At 36.4% G+C, this 14,813-nt stretch overlaps 2 protein-coding genes across 5 annotated transcripts; one reads left to right on the top strand and one right to left on the bottom strand.

Annotated features, from left to right (window-relative positions):
* Positions 1 to 494: 494 nt before the first annotated feature.
* Positions 495 to 2,405, top strand: LOC140973915 (AT-hook motif nuclear-localized protein 15-like). Of its 4 annotated transcripts, none has more exons than XM_073437056.1 (2): positions 495 to 687; positions 1,211 to 2,405. In XM_073437056.1, the coding sequence occupies exon 2, from the start codon at positions 1,312 to 1,314 to the stop codon at positions 2,170 to 2,172; it is 861 nt and encodes a 286-aa protein (XP_073293157.1). In that variant the 5' UTR covers positions 495 to 687; positions 1,211 to 1,311; the 3' UTR covers positions 2,173 to 2,405. The 4 variants fall into 4 exon arrangements, with proteins under 4 accessions (XP_073293157.1, XP_073293160.1, XP_073293158.1 ...); XM_073437059.1 differs by having other exon boundaries at positions 495 to 681; XM_073437057.1 differs by having other exon boundaries at positions 495 to 681; positions 1,288 to 2,405.
* A 4,380-nt stretch (positions 2,406 to 6,785) lies between these two features.
* LOC140973916 (LOB domain-containing protein 33-like) lies at positions 6,786 to 7,674 on the bottom strand. Its single transcript, XM_073437060.1, has 2 exons — positions 7,347 to 7,674; positions 6,786 to 7,265 (listed from the first exon to the last, which is right to left on the bottom strand). Exons 1-2 carry the CDS (start codon positions 7,623 to 7,625, stop codon positions 6,894 to 6,896), a joined length of 651 nt encoding a protein of 216 aa, XP_073293161.1. The 5' UTR covers positions 7,626 to 7,674; the 3' UTR covers positions 6,786 to 6,893.
* Positions 7,675 to 14,813: the final 7,139 nt, after the last annotated feature.

Consider the following 14,813-nt stretch of genomic DNA (forward strand, 5'->3'; position numbering starts at 1 on the left):
ACTACTCTTATTTTTAGAAACTGGAAAATTATATTTTTGATAATGTGATTTGCATATGTTTATATTTGGATTTGTGTTATTGGTCAATTTATAATTTTATTAATTATCATTTTTTTATTTTTGTAATTTTTTATTGACGACGCTGACATATCGTCAGGATATCATGACGTATCATCGAAAATTTCTTGACTATAATAACAAAAAATGTCGATATGTCTCAATACTATGATGAGAAGAAATTAAAATTGCAAAAAAAAAAAACATATTAATAGAATATAGCCGTAAATTAATCGATTACATAACACAAAAAAATTTAACGACGTCATGGTTCATTTTTTTTCTCTTCTAGAAACGGGTGGAACAATAAACAAGGATTTTCTCTGTAAATGTAACATTAATATATATTATTATAATTCATAATGATGATTTCTGCAGCAAAGAGTAGGAAATGTTTTATACTATTTCTTCTTTCTGTGTTTCCCGTTCTTTCTTTGTCTTTTCTTTTTTTTCTTACCTACTTCTCTCAGTATCGTGCTCACATTCATTTATATTCAACATCTTATCGTACAAACCACTGTCCGGTTCTCAGAAAGAGAGAATGGAAAAGCTACAAAAATACTGAGGAGAACCTCGGTACAAAGGACCTGACTCGAACCCTAGCCCGTACCAACTGAATCTCATGTTAAGGTATTAAGAATCCCTCTTCCACAAACAGCATATCTTTCCGTTTCAGGAACTGAAAATATACTGTATGTAATTAATTATGTTCGTATTTTCTTGGAAATAAGGTTTTTGTAGACTTTAATGTGTGAAAACTGGTAATGGTTCTTGATTTTACTGCTTTCCAAACGTAGATCTCTATTTTTTCTTGATTATTTCAAGTGGGTTTCTCCTCTCTTGGCTTTTTCAGATGAAATATCGTAGCAGTTAATAGATCAGGGTTTTCTCAAGGAAGAATTTCTGGTCTTTTGTTGTAAAATCTAGGGTAATCTGTAAGAAAAAATATAGCTAAGAAATTGAATTTCACCTGTTTAGATTTGGGATTTCTCTTCCTTGGATCTAATTCTTGAACTAGATAGAATAAATATTTTGGGAAAAAAGGTAAAAGGTGCAATATATTATTTATTGGAGCTCTTTTCTATTACCCCGATGTAACGGAGGAGAGCTTGTTGGTGCATTCGAGAGTAATTTGTTTGTTTGTTTGTTTAAGTTATTAGGAGAGAGAAACAAGAAAGGGCTTAGTTTATCGTGTTCAAATCTTTAGCGTCATTATTTTCTTGGAATTAGAGAAATTTGTTGAAGAAAAAGGAGATGGCGAATAGATGGTGGGCAGGAAATGTGGCGATGCATCAAGGTCACTCTCTTCACCTGGTAAACTCCGCTGAGGATGAAAATGCAGCTCTGAATGCATCAAATAGTAGTGGAAGCAACCCTAACCAAAACCCTGATGATGGAGAAAACGAGGAAGATTTAAACCCTTCTGGGGATCTTGAAATCTCGGAACCATCCTCCAGCTCGGGACGCCGGCCGAGGGGAAGGCCTCCCGGTTCGAAGAATAAGCAAAAACCACCTATTGTTATCTCTAAAGAAAGCCCGAATGCCCTCCGTAGCCATGTCTTGGAAGTTAGCAGCGGTAGTGATGTTTTGGAGAGCATTGCGACCTTCGCGCAGCGGCGCCATTGCGGTGTTTCGGTTTTGAGTGGTAGTGGGATTGTTACGAATGTGACGATACGCCAGCCTTCTGCTCCAGCTGGAGTGATCACCCTCCAGGGAAGATTCGAGATACTGTCATTGTCTGGAGCGTTTTTACCGGCTCCTTCGCCACCCAATGCTAGTGGACTGACGGTGTACTTGTCTGGTGGTCAGGGGCAGGTGGTCGGGGGCACGGTTGTAGGTGCCTTGATGGCATCGGGCCCAGTGATGATTATTGCTGCAACTTTTACAAATGCCACTTTTGAGAGGTTGCCAATGGAAGATGAGGGCACCGGGGAAGGGATGGAGATGTCGTCAGGAGCGAATACCGGGGCAATTGGTGGTTCAGGATCTACCCCTCATGGTTTGGCAGCTAATCCTCCGGCGTCATCCATGCCTCTATACAACCTACCCCAAAATTTACTTCCCAACGGACCGGATGTCTTTTGGGCTCCCCCACCGCGCCCTCCGCCTTATTGAGTCGTGTAATTTGAATGGATGCAAGCCTCGTCGATCGGACTTCTCGTGAGCATAGGATCATGAAGCAAGGTTAGGATTCATTGTGTACTCCTTGTAAATGAATTCTATCACTAGGTCTTTAATTTCTTCTTTTCCCATGTATTGTGTCTTAATTGTGAACCCACGAAAATGCACAACGAATAAGGTGACATCTCTGAATTTCTTAGCTATTTGATTTAACCTATCTTTTATCATTATGTTTTTTTCTAAAATACTTCTCTGTAAATGGTGATTTGATGCTATTAATTAGTATAGTAATTAGAAAACACACACTATATATTTACAGTGATTAGTGGTTTAGTACTGTGTTAGCTTGAGAATAGAAGCATTAATCTGTATTCTCTCTTAATCAGTCATTTCAGGTTCAAATTGGTTGGAAAAGTGACCCATTAATTAACTTTTGATTTTGTTTGGTATCAAATCAATATGTCTTGTGTGGATATTTTTTTATTCTCACAACTTGAGTTGAAATGACCCATTTTAGCTCTAATAATTCCATGCATCGATTTGATCAACGTAATCCTTGCGATTATGCCTTCAAGAGCGCAATGGCAATTATGGACTTGTGTATGGTGTATAGTTGGGAAAATTGCATTTTGGGTTCGCAATATTTGATTATTTGTGATTTCGGTCTTCAATGTCGTTGAATTTCAGATTTAGTACGTAATATTTTTTTTGTGTGGCAATTTTAGCCATTTCTCACCGCTTCAACACTCTTTATTAAAATAGCTAAAATTGTAAAAAAAAAAAAAAAATTTCAAAAGATACACTATTAATACTGAAATTTGATAACATAAAATATATAAATCATTCATAATCGGAACCAATATTACAATTCTCTAACTTAATTTAATATGAAATTTTGGGTTGAAACTCATATTTTTGAGAGTAGGTCTCTTGTGAGACGGTCTCACATATCTTTATCTGTGAGACAGTTCAATCCTACCGATATTCACAATAAAAAGTAATACTCTTAGCATAAAAAGTAATATTTTTTCATAATTCACAATAAAAAGTAATATTCTTAGCATAAAAAGTAATACTTTTTCATGGATGGTCTAAATAAGAGATCTGTCCATAAAATACGATCCGTGAGACCATCTCACACAAGTTTTTGCCTATTTTTGACAAGATTTTTCTACTAAGGTCAGGAAAGAAATTAGTCACATTTATTGGTAATTATCGGTAATTTTGGGGTCAGTTATTCTATTTTAATTCCATGAGCTTAGATATCCGAAGTCCTAAAATATAATTGATCTTTTCACATATATAGATTTTTATTTTTTATTTACTTATTTTTTTACAATTTTGTTTAGCTTGTTAATTTTTATTTTTTTGTTCTTTTACTGTAACAACCATGGGTCATAGGTTTGTCCTATATGAAACTCAGTTCATGTTCATGTTCATGCTCATGCACCACTACTCGTAATAAGCTGTAGGTTGGTCCAGCATGAGTTATAGCATATGTCAATACACCGTTACTCATAGAATATCTCACCCATGGAAAGTGATTTCTTTCACCTCCGTCAACACTTGAACCCAATATCTCCAGGCTTAAATACTTAGATTTTTAAAGTGTTGTTACTAATTTGGTTAGTATGAGTGACGTAGCATGAACATTGAACATGGGCTACGACTCGAGTTGAATCAACTTACGACCAATGACCAACAATGATGCATGATCATAAACTTAGTCTCATTTAGCCCAATCTACAGTCCATGATCGTTACATTTATTTATATTGACATTTGAGAATAGAGAAAGTTAGCCGAGAGCTAGAAAAAATTTGATTTTTTTCATTTCTTTTTAAATACACAGACCTCCAAATACTACCCTGAATTCCTGAAACCATGTTTGATTCTTTAGTTTCTCTAGCATTGTATAATAAGAAGGAAAATATGGCAAATTTATTGGGTGTTTAACCCTTATGTAGTGACACGGCTCTTCCAGGTGATTCTGTCAATGTTATGTCTTGATTGACGCGACAATTTTTTTTGCAAATCAAATAATATTTTTATTTTTTCAAGAACTATTACACCTACTGTCTATATATTCTCTAAATATACACAGCAGTCTGAATAAAATCGAGTATATTGCAAATCAAATATTTTTTTGCTCAGGAAAAATAAAAATTTAATGCATTAAAATAAAATTTTGACGAGTACTTAAAAGAATAAAATTTAAAATTAGATAAATTAGTAAACTAAAACCCAAATGAAATATTTATTTGTAAAGGTGGGGGGATATATATATATATATATATTATGTGTGTGTGTGTGTCTATATATATTATATATGTGTGTGTGTGTGTCTTGGTTGAGTGATAATTTTAGACCAAATTAATTATTTTAATTGAACTTAGACTAAATATCCACCAATGCTTTATTGACATGTGGTATACAGTTTCATCTATTTTGATTAAAAATTTTTAGTACTATCTAAAATAGTAGTCAACAATGAACATCCGGATATGACCAGTTTTTTTTTCTTTTTTTAAAAAATCGGTAAATCAAAATTGTACGTAAGATCCCGAGCTCGAGTAGAGAAGAAAAAACAAATCATACAAGGACGATGTGGCCTCAAGTTTGACCGATCTACTCAGCTAACATGACAAAAATCGAATTTAAAAGTTATTTTCAGAATACAAGATCAAATACATCGATCTTAACGGGTAATATTATCTATGCTAGAGATCAGACCAACGGAAGATAAATGATAAGACTTATATCTGAGGGATATTAGATATCACTAGCAAATTAACACGCACCTCCTATGATTTATGGGCCTAACAGCCCGACCCATTAGCACCTAAGTAGGTGCACTCTGCGCTACCGTTTGTGTAAGTAAATAAAATTATATCTTGACTAACGACTATAGTTTTTAACATAATGATAAACACTTGATCGTAACATATCCATTATTTCAAATCTATTTGATTGATTTGATGAATTTACCTCAATTAAATTTAAAATCAACTATTTATTAATATAATTAAATATTTTAATGGCAGTTACAATGTTTTTTTTTTTTTTAAATTATAACTAGATAAATTTAAAATGCAGTCAAGACGAGTGTTTAAAATCTCTTCATCCAAATCCAATCCTCTTGCAATCGCTTGATAAGGATGCTTTATTTCGACTCGATCGGACTGAGCCAAAGCCAAGCATAATATTTTGAGATGGGATAGTTTTCAAATTTTAACACAATGTTGGCAGACATTTGGTTTATTGAACTCTAACTTGCTAATTGTTTTAATTTCTCGCCCATGATAGAGTACTTCAATGTGAAGATAATTTAGTAGTGCGATTTCTTGGGCTTTGAACACACTGAGGAATTAATACCAAATCGTTCAATCCACATTAAACTATAAAAGTAATATATACAGTCTCACTTTCGGATCCAAGACACCATATGGAATGGAACATGATCATCATATATGTTTTCTTCGAGAAAAATATCCAAATTGTTCGTGTATGGTTGCCTAATATTGATTTAAAGGGATGTCAATGGGTCCGGGTAAACCCAGACCCGCAATGGACCCGTCCCATCTGGGGCGGGTTTGAGCATATTAAATGGGTCATGGGACGGGTATCGAGCCTAATTTTTGATACTCGTCTGGGTATGGGACGGGTCATGCGTCCTATAATACCCGTCCCATATATGTGGATATAAATTGATGTGCTCGCGAAGATGGTTGTGAGGTGAGGTGGAATGTAAATAAATCATATTTTTATTTTGTTATTGTACTTTCATTTTAATTTTGTTACTGTACTTTCTCTCTTTAAATTACATTTTTTTACGGTTTTAAATTACAATTTTATTTTTTCAATATACTTTCTCTCTTTAATTTTGTAAGTAATTCTTCAAGTAATTTAGCAACTTGTCCTACCATTCTTGATGATGAGGAAGATGATCCTGAAGAATGTGTCTGAAAGATTGCTTATTCACTGATTTTACATTGATCTGTTTAAGTTCTGTTATGAGTTATTTTTGGGATGTCAAGACTTTTTTTTTGGAGAGCTAGTAACTCTTTTTTTATGTAATTCATTATGTCGTGAAAATACTTTGTTTGTTATTATTAAGTATGTTCGAAGACATGAATTAATTTTCTATTGTGTTGTATTTAGAGGCTTGTTTATTTCATAATTCAGTCATGTGATAAGAAGATTACTGTTTCGTTAAAAAAAAAATTCGGGTCTCGTGGGTCTACCCGACCCCATTTCGTATTTGGGGTGGGGTGGGTCCGGAGAATATTTAACCAGGGTAAGGCGGGTAATGGGTAAAAGTTTTCTTCATAGGTCGGGTCTTGGGTTTAGCCATACCCGTCCCATTGACATATGTCCATCTAGTTGATAAATTAAAATCGTTTAATCATTCAGCTTATTTTGTATTTTAGCTTTTTTCTTGTCGAAGTGCTAGACATGACAGCAATATTCGACGTCATGTTAACAACAAAAGATGCATGACACATTAGTCTCAACAGAAAAAGGAAAATTAGATCAACTGATAGGTACCGATTTTATAATTTTTTCCATTTTTTTACTCTGCTAGTATTTATCCTAGATATTGAAATTACTACAAGTTTAAACTACTTAATGCCATCACAGTTCTTGCAGTGATCTCAACATCAGGAAGTACACGAAGAGTACTGGTGAAATTAGCTAGGTGAGTTTCATCTTGGATCATCTTCCATTAATGGCACTGAATTCTTCAGCCATGGTGAGGTGCAAATAGTAATCTTGGTTCAGTTCCTCCACAAGACTTTCTAAGATACTCGAATCTAAGAATGCTTGAGAATTCTCATTCTCGGTTCCAGGCTTCTGCAATGTCCCAGCATGGCTGCAGAAAACTTGGTTCATAGATTCATGCCCCCAGTGCGAAATTGGCAAACTCTGCAGGCTACCACGGTTGTCTATGACATCACACCCGATAGATGGCTGTGTAACGAAGTACGGGTGATCGGTCTCATGAGGTGCTGCGATTCTAGCCATGTCGAATCCGAGATTAGCCATTTGATTTCCGACCATTTCTATCTCCTCTTTTATGCTAGCCACCTGCACCATAACTCCAATCATTATAGTGAAATGGGTTGAACACAAGATTTTCCTACATTTACATTAAGAGAAGAAATTAACCTGTTGCTGTAGAGCAAATATATGAGCTACACAACCGTAAATCGGGTCATGCATACGTGCAAGTGCCTCGTAAGATATGGTAATGGCCGCATCACTTCTACTGTGCACGGGGAGATGCAACAATAGCTTCGAGACGTTACTTGCTCCAAAAACCTTGTGAACAGCTGAGAAGTGCGTCGCCGCCTGCTCGTAACAGAAGTATGGCGCGAAGACGCAGTCGCTGGCGCACCGTCTTCTCAAGAACTTGCAAGCGCCACACGATGAGCCGAGTCCAGTCATTTTTGCCTTTTAGTTATCTATATTTTTTGATGTTCTTGGTGATCTTAGATTTGTCACAAGTCTATGTTTGTGTAAGCATGGGGGAATTAGGATCTAAGATTTATATAATTGTGCTAAAAAGAGTTGGATGTGCCTTTCATTAGGTTCAAGGGACATTCCTACTTTATGTCAAAAGTGAAATTCTTTTAGGTCTCCTTTGTGGGCAGCAATTTCATTCACAAATTGAGTAACCTTTCCTTCTTTGTGGTCTACTTAATAGTTCACCTTAGTACACTTATATCTCGATAAATGGAAACATATATCATTAAATTAATATTCAGAGAATAGGATATATGTGAACTTGTAATTTCAGGGGAAATTTTGCGTTACGCATAATATATGTGAACTTTGTAATTTCAGGGGAAATTTTGCACAAACCTTTGTGTAGCTTGCCCTGCTTTGGCTTTTGCTCGTCGAAGTCGTCAAAATTTGGTCTTAATATCCTAAGTTAGTTTATTTTTTTGTTTACTTCTAGCTGGTCCTTTTTTCAGAAAAGTGCTGGTATGACACATGACACGTCAGCAACAACCGGCGGGACGTGAATATATTCCATCTCACCAATGTTATGTATAACATCACTTTGATGGAAAATAGACTAAAAACAACTTATTTTATTAAGACTAAACTTTGACAGTTTATAAGATTAAATTTTTTTTTTTTTTAAGACCAAACTTTGACGGCTTACAAAAATGCTAGATAAACAAACAAACTTTCAGCACTAGTTTTTCAATTTGTTTTTCTGATTTTAGGTTATTCATGCACAATATTTTTTGGTATTGCTAACTAATTTTGTGAAAAGTTTAGAAATCATATTAAAATATAAACTTCAAAGAAGGATTTTTATTTATTTATTTTTACATAGTTAGTTACAATGAGTATTTAAATAGATTTTTTTTGTTATTTTCTAATATATGACATTCATTAAAAATATATTTTTTATTTTCTTGATTCATAACAATCATAGCACCAAAATTGTTTCCCTAAACCATTAATTTATTATTATCGAAAAATACCTTAATTATTGTAACAATATAGTAGAAATATAAGATAGATTTCCATGTCCAATCAACATTCGAATGCGTGGCTCCAAAAATAAGAATAATGCTGATTAGCAAGCAGCCTATATTAATGATTTTTTGAATAGGTGAGTAGCCAAAGTACAATAGTGTGCTTGTCTCTTTATTTCTCAATAATGACTACTCATAATGCCTTTTACATATTATAATTATAATTATAATTATAATTATAATTTTAGTTTCATAATGCCTTTTACATATTATAATTATAATTTGGCCCTTTTCACTGTTAATATTTCATTCTTTGGTGTAACAATGGGATGTGATGAAAGTGAATTTGCTTTTGTGCTTACCAATTATACTCAATTAGCTCAACATAATGTCTTTTTCTAAAAGTTCCAAGTACTTGTGTTATCTCTCTCTAATTTGTATAAAAAGTTGTTTGAAATTTGTATGTGTAAATTTGAGTTTTCGACATAATTTCTTACTATTAGATTAAGTAAAAAGATATATATCTGAATTCGCAATTGTGCTCGTGGTGGTCTGATCCAAAGATTTACAACTAATTATACATTAAAATCGTGGTACTGCCGCAACTTAAATCTTATCAATGAAATTATATCATAAACGTGGAGTGTCCATGGAGATATATACATATTGGAACTTGCAGCACATGATGTTAGATATATTAAAAAAAGTGAAATAAAAAATCAAATGGATGCTGAATTTGTTATTCATTCTTTATGCAAAGTACTTGCATCATTGCCTTGGCTGTTTGCCACTATTTTTCTTGGTTGATAATATGCATGGTCCTATTTTAATTTTCTTCTCAAGTACTGAGCCAAAAATGGTATTCAACTTCTCTGTTGGAGACCAAAAAGGAAGAAGATTATCAGCAAAAAAAGATGATTATTAGCGTTTTCGACGTATTAGGCTATCAGCGATAGCCACGACTACTTGATTAAATATATAATTTGCATGTGTATGTGTATATATGTATCTAGGTACATTTTATATATCAATGCAAGGAGAACAAATTTGAAGAAAACATGTTGAAGTGGTTAAAACTGTTGAATGATTTTTGTGCTTCAAGTCTCTAGAAATAGCAAATCAAAGAGACAATTGGAGACAAAATGCCATTTCTGTTGACATGAGATTCGAACTTTCCGTCTTTTCAATGCCTAAAGAAAATGGTGGGGAGGAGCCATTCTACTACTTTCGATCAACATAAAGATGAAGCAGTCCAATTCCATTATTATTATTATTATTATTATTAATATATTTTTTAATGTTAGGCTTGCTAACTTATGCAGCTAAGAGTGAGAACTAACTTGTCTTTATTTTTACACTTGAGAATGTTATTTTATTTTGTCACGATCGAGTGCATTTGGAAAGGGAAGATCTTACACCAGCCGTGGTGTGGTTCTTTAAAGGGAAAAATATCTGAGAAAACAATGTAATGTGTGGACAGGGAAACACTTCTACATTATTAGCCATGAAACTAGCTAGCTTCAGCCACAGGAACCCCGAAAATTCAATAAATATTTATCAAACGAAATTCGGAAATCTGACAAATAGAGGAAGGAAATTTTGGGGTAAATTGTAAGATTTGTATTGTATTTTGATCATTTCATTAAAAAAAAATTTACTGTCCAATTTGGGACTAAACTGCGGGTGTTGGTTAACTTGTCTAAATATAAAGGAATTCCTACAGCCTAGGCCAGCCCCCGACTTGCATCCGCCACTGGTACTTTGGAACACATATTCTTACCAATTGGTTCAAGCTGATTCTTCCCATTTCAGATTGCAAACTCTTATGCTTATAAAACATACAACTATATTTGTCTCGAGTTCATACAAAATACATAGAAATTTTAACAAAATGAAAATTTTTTTTTAAAAAAAATCCACTTTCAACAGTAATCTAAGTATATATGCACGAGTAATTTAATGTAATTGAGCTTGGGCTTATTTGATCTTAAGGAGTACTCTCCCCTTAATATGTGTATTTCTAATATTAAATTATGCATTTAATTATTAATGTCTTTCAAATGCAACATAGATTAAGTGGACTCAGATCGGTCTATGATACATGATGTGATCCGAGTGAAATGGACGAGCTGGGTAAGGAGCTCCAACGGATCTGCTATCAATATAATGAAGGGAATAAGAGTAAGGAGATATATCTCCGCAATATGGCTTCAGCTGTAACCTGCACACAAGGAGATGAATTCGTGAATGGACGTCGGAGGGGAGTCCGACGTGGCCACTCCGATGCTTAAGTCAGTGAAGGACTCAACAAAATACCAATGTAACCAAGTGATGATTGTGATATTGGTGTAAGAGTGTAGACAATAAAATGAATGAATCTAAATGTAAAGGGAGAACCTGGTATTTATACTAGGAGAAGTAATGATGACCTCGTTCTTCGTGCTACCTACTAATTATGGTAGGGCGGCTACATTCTGACATGTCAAATCATACACTAGTCACATCCCGCCTGTCTGACTTTGTCAACCACTTGGATTAGTGTCAGAGATAGGACGGTCGCCCACATCCAATTCTGCTAGTGTACTCGAGTGCGGTGCTCATATCGAGATGGCCCGGTTAGAATGCCTATCGGGGGCTTATATAAGAGCCCGAGCGTCTGGTTGCCCGGAGAGTAAAGCCCGGGCTTGCACCTGCCCGGATTCAGAAGAATCCATCCTGCAGATTAACCCTGATTTGGGAATCCATCTGATATCCCGGGTTATCCATGACCCGGGCTCTTACAGGGGTATCATCACATATCCCTTAAATAGTCGGGCTAGAGTCATACTCGCTGTCCCGATTATTCATGCTTTGATTCCCAAAGAGATGATCAATCTGGTTTTATAAAAGCATCGGGGGCTTCATGTCTCCCAGAGATGGGATGAGGAGCCGGAGTCTCGTGTCTCATGGACTTGAGATAAGATGTCGGGACCTCGTATCTCCCGGACTCGAAATGGTCGAGGTGCGGAGCCCCAAACCAGGTTTGAGAACCCTGGGCTTATAAATAACCAAGGTGCGGAGCCTTGGCTTTCATGAATGGTCGAGAGACGGAGCCCCGAGCCAGGGTACGGAGCCCTGGACTTGGCAGATGGCCGAGGTACGGGTCCCCGGGCCAGGGTTCGGAGCCATGGACTTAATGAGCAACCAGGGTACGGAGCCCCGAGCCAGGGTGCGGAGCCCTGGACTTAATAGATGACCGAGGTACGGGTCCCCGGGCCAGGGTACGGGTCCCTGGACTTAATGAGCAGCCAGGGTACAGAGCCCTGGGTCTTGGAGTAGTCGAGGTGCGGAGCCTCGAGCCAAGGTGCGGGGCCCTGGACTTAATAGATGACCGAGGTACGGGTCCCCGGGCCAGGGTACGGGTCCCTGGACTTAATGAGCAGCCAGGGTACGGAGCCCTGGGTCTTGGAGTGGTCCTCGGGCCAGGGTACGGGTCCCTGCACTTAATAGATGACCGAGGTACGGGTCCCAGGCCAGGGTACGGGTCCCTGGACTTAATGAGCAGCCAGGGTACGGAGCCCTGGGTCTTGAAGTGGTCGAGGTGCGGAGCTCCGAGCCAGAGTGCGGAGCCCTGGACTTAATAGATGACCTAGGTACAGGTCCCAGGGCCAGGGTGCGGAGCCCTGGACTTAAGATAAGGTGCCGGGGCCTCATACCTCCCGGACTTAAGAATAAGATGCTGGCGCCTCATGCTATCTCTGACTTAAGATAATGTGCCGGGGCCTCGTATCTCCCGGACTTTAAAAGATTTTTGCTTCTCCTGTTGTCTTAGTTTTTTTTAAAACCAAATCACTAACCTGGAAATACTGAATCCGAATTCATTTCCGGTAGAGTGAAACTTCTCTGGTTGAGCTAAATTAGGTGACTAATATAGTTGTATGCTGCTGAGTGCATAGCAAATACTCTTCCACGCCAATCTTGGATAGCCGCTGAGCTTTGAGCCCATATAAAATCCACATATAAGATCTGAGTGTCGAGCTGGTCGGACTTATTTTTGAATGGAAACCATATCTACGTCTTAAGCTCAATTTCCCACAGACGGCGCCAATGATGCGATCCGGGTGAAATGGACGAGCTGGGTAAGGAGCTCCAGCGGATCTGCTATCAATATAATGAAGGGAATAAGAGTAAGGAGATATATCTCCGCAATATGGCTTCAGCTGTAGCCTGCACACAAGGAGATGAACTCGTGAATGGGCGTCGGAGGAGAGTCCGGCGTGGCCACTGCGATGCTTAAGTCAGTGAAGGACTCAACAAAAGACCAATGTAACCAAGTGATGATTGTGATATTGGTGTAAGAGTGTAGACAATAAAATGAATGAATCTAAATGTAAAGGGAGAACCTGGTATTTATAGTAGGAGAAGTAATGATGACCTCGTTCTTCGTGCTACCTACTAATTATAGTAGGGCGGCTACATTCTGACATGTCAAATCATACACTAGTCACATCTCGCTTGTCTGACTTTGTCAACCACTTGGATTAGTGTCAGAGATAGGACGGTCGCCCACATCCAATTCTGCTAGTGTACTCGAGTGCGGTGCTCATATCGAGGTGGCCCGGTTAGAATGCCTATCGGGGGCTTATATAAGAGCCCGGGCGTCTGGTTGCCCGGGGAGTAGCGCCCGGGCTTGCACCTGCCCGGCTTCAGAAGAATCCATCCTGCAGATTAACCCTAATTTGGGAATCCATCTGATATCCCGGGTTATCCATGACCCGGGCTCTTACAGGGGTATCAATACATATGAAATAACATTCTCTATATGTTTTAATACATTAACATTTTCAAATAATCCTCTAAATTCAAAATAAAAATATGCAGGGTCCCTGGCCCGGATGATTAATTGAAATATACTGTATTAAAGTAGAAGGGAATGTTACTCCAACTATAGCGTAGACTCAATTGTGTCCGAGTGTTAAATGGAGTAGAGAAAAAGATTGATTTCGTGTATTTTTCTTTCTATTTTTAAAAAACATTTTTTTGGTTTTGAGAGTACAACAATAATTCAAAAAAGTACAACTTTAGAATAGAACAATTATTATAATATATTTGCACCATTTTATGCTGAAAAAACCCTACTTTAAAGTGGAATTATTGTTGTTGTTGTTACTATTATTTTTAATTACAATGGGATGGATTATTTTTATTTTAACGTGAATTTGAACTTACGATTTTTCTTTGGTGAGAAAAATTTATATCACCATACCACTGATGTGTTAGATAAAGAACGCAATCTTCTTGGCAAAACGGCTACAGTCAACTATATCGGAAGAGGCATATCCAACTAGTTGTTATTCCAATAGTCAAGATCCACTACAAATGGTGCTCTTGTGTAATGTGAATGTATATCATTTATAAATAATAAGATAGGAACAAATTAAATAATGTGCAAGTCGAGGAAGAATCTTAAACAAGTTGCACGTGAGCTATTCGAATTTCGATAAAAGTTTGTTTAAGTTCATTTGATAAGCCTCGTTAAGATAAACAAACTCAGCTCAAGTTTTACAATATTCGATTCGTTTGTTCATGAACAGGTTGTAGGTTAATTAGTCAGCTCTTAGATGAAAAAACAAATATCAACTTATTAGACTAAAATTTCAAGTGACACAAAATTTTGTTTATACGATACAATATATTACTAACATGTCCAAGACATGCCAGTGCTCCGTGAAAAAAATAAAGAAAGTAAAAGTGTTGGAGCGCAATAATTACTTTTTCTAAGATAATGATCAATTTGAGTTGCATTGTTACCACTATATATACTTTTTGGTAAAAAGAAAATTACGTATACAATTAATATAAGAGTCAAGGTTACGAGTTCGATTATTAAGAGTATAATTATTGGGATGAGATTATCGGGGGTGCAATAATTTCTCTTGCTAGAACACCGATCAAACTGTACCTGTAAATTTTGGTAAAGCGGCAAACACTCTGTCCTACAAAAATCAAATACAACTTATTGGATAAAAATTAAACTTAGAAGATTCACGGGATCAAAAGTAAAAAAAATGTAAACTTATAGGATGAAAAACATTAATTTTCTCTAAATAGTACTTATTCATTAAAAATAACAGAAAATTCATTGTGTTTTTAAGAACAGAGA

Source organism: Primulina huaijiensis, chromosome 3 (assembly GCF_012295235.1).
Source record: "Primulina huaijiensis isolate GDHJ02 chromosome 3, ASM1229523v2, whole genome shotgun sequence".
NCBI classification, from domain to species: Eukaryota; Viridiplantae; Streptophyta; class Magnoliopsida; order Lamiales; family Gesneriaceae; genus Primulina; species Primulina huaijiensis.

Bases quoted from the DNA above. Each gene is read 5' to 3' on its own strand.
- LOC140973916 (XM_073437060.1), bottom strand. From the start codon at position 7,625: ATGACTGGACTCGGCTCATCGTGTGGCGCTTGCAAGTTCTTGAGAAGA. The intron at 7,266-7,346 runs GTTAATTTCTTC...GTTATGGTGCAG, and splicing joins TATTTGCTCTACAGCAACAG to GTGGCTAGCATAAAAGAGGA.
- LOC140973915 (XM_073437056.1), top strand. From the start codon at position 1,312: ATGGCGAATAGATGGTGGGCAGGAAATGTGGCGATGCATCAAGGTCAC.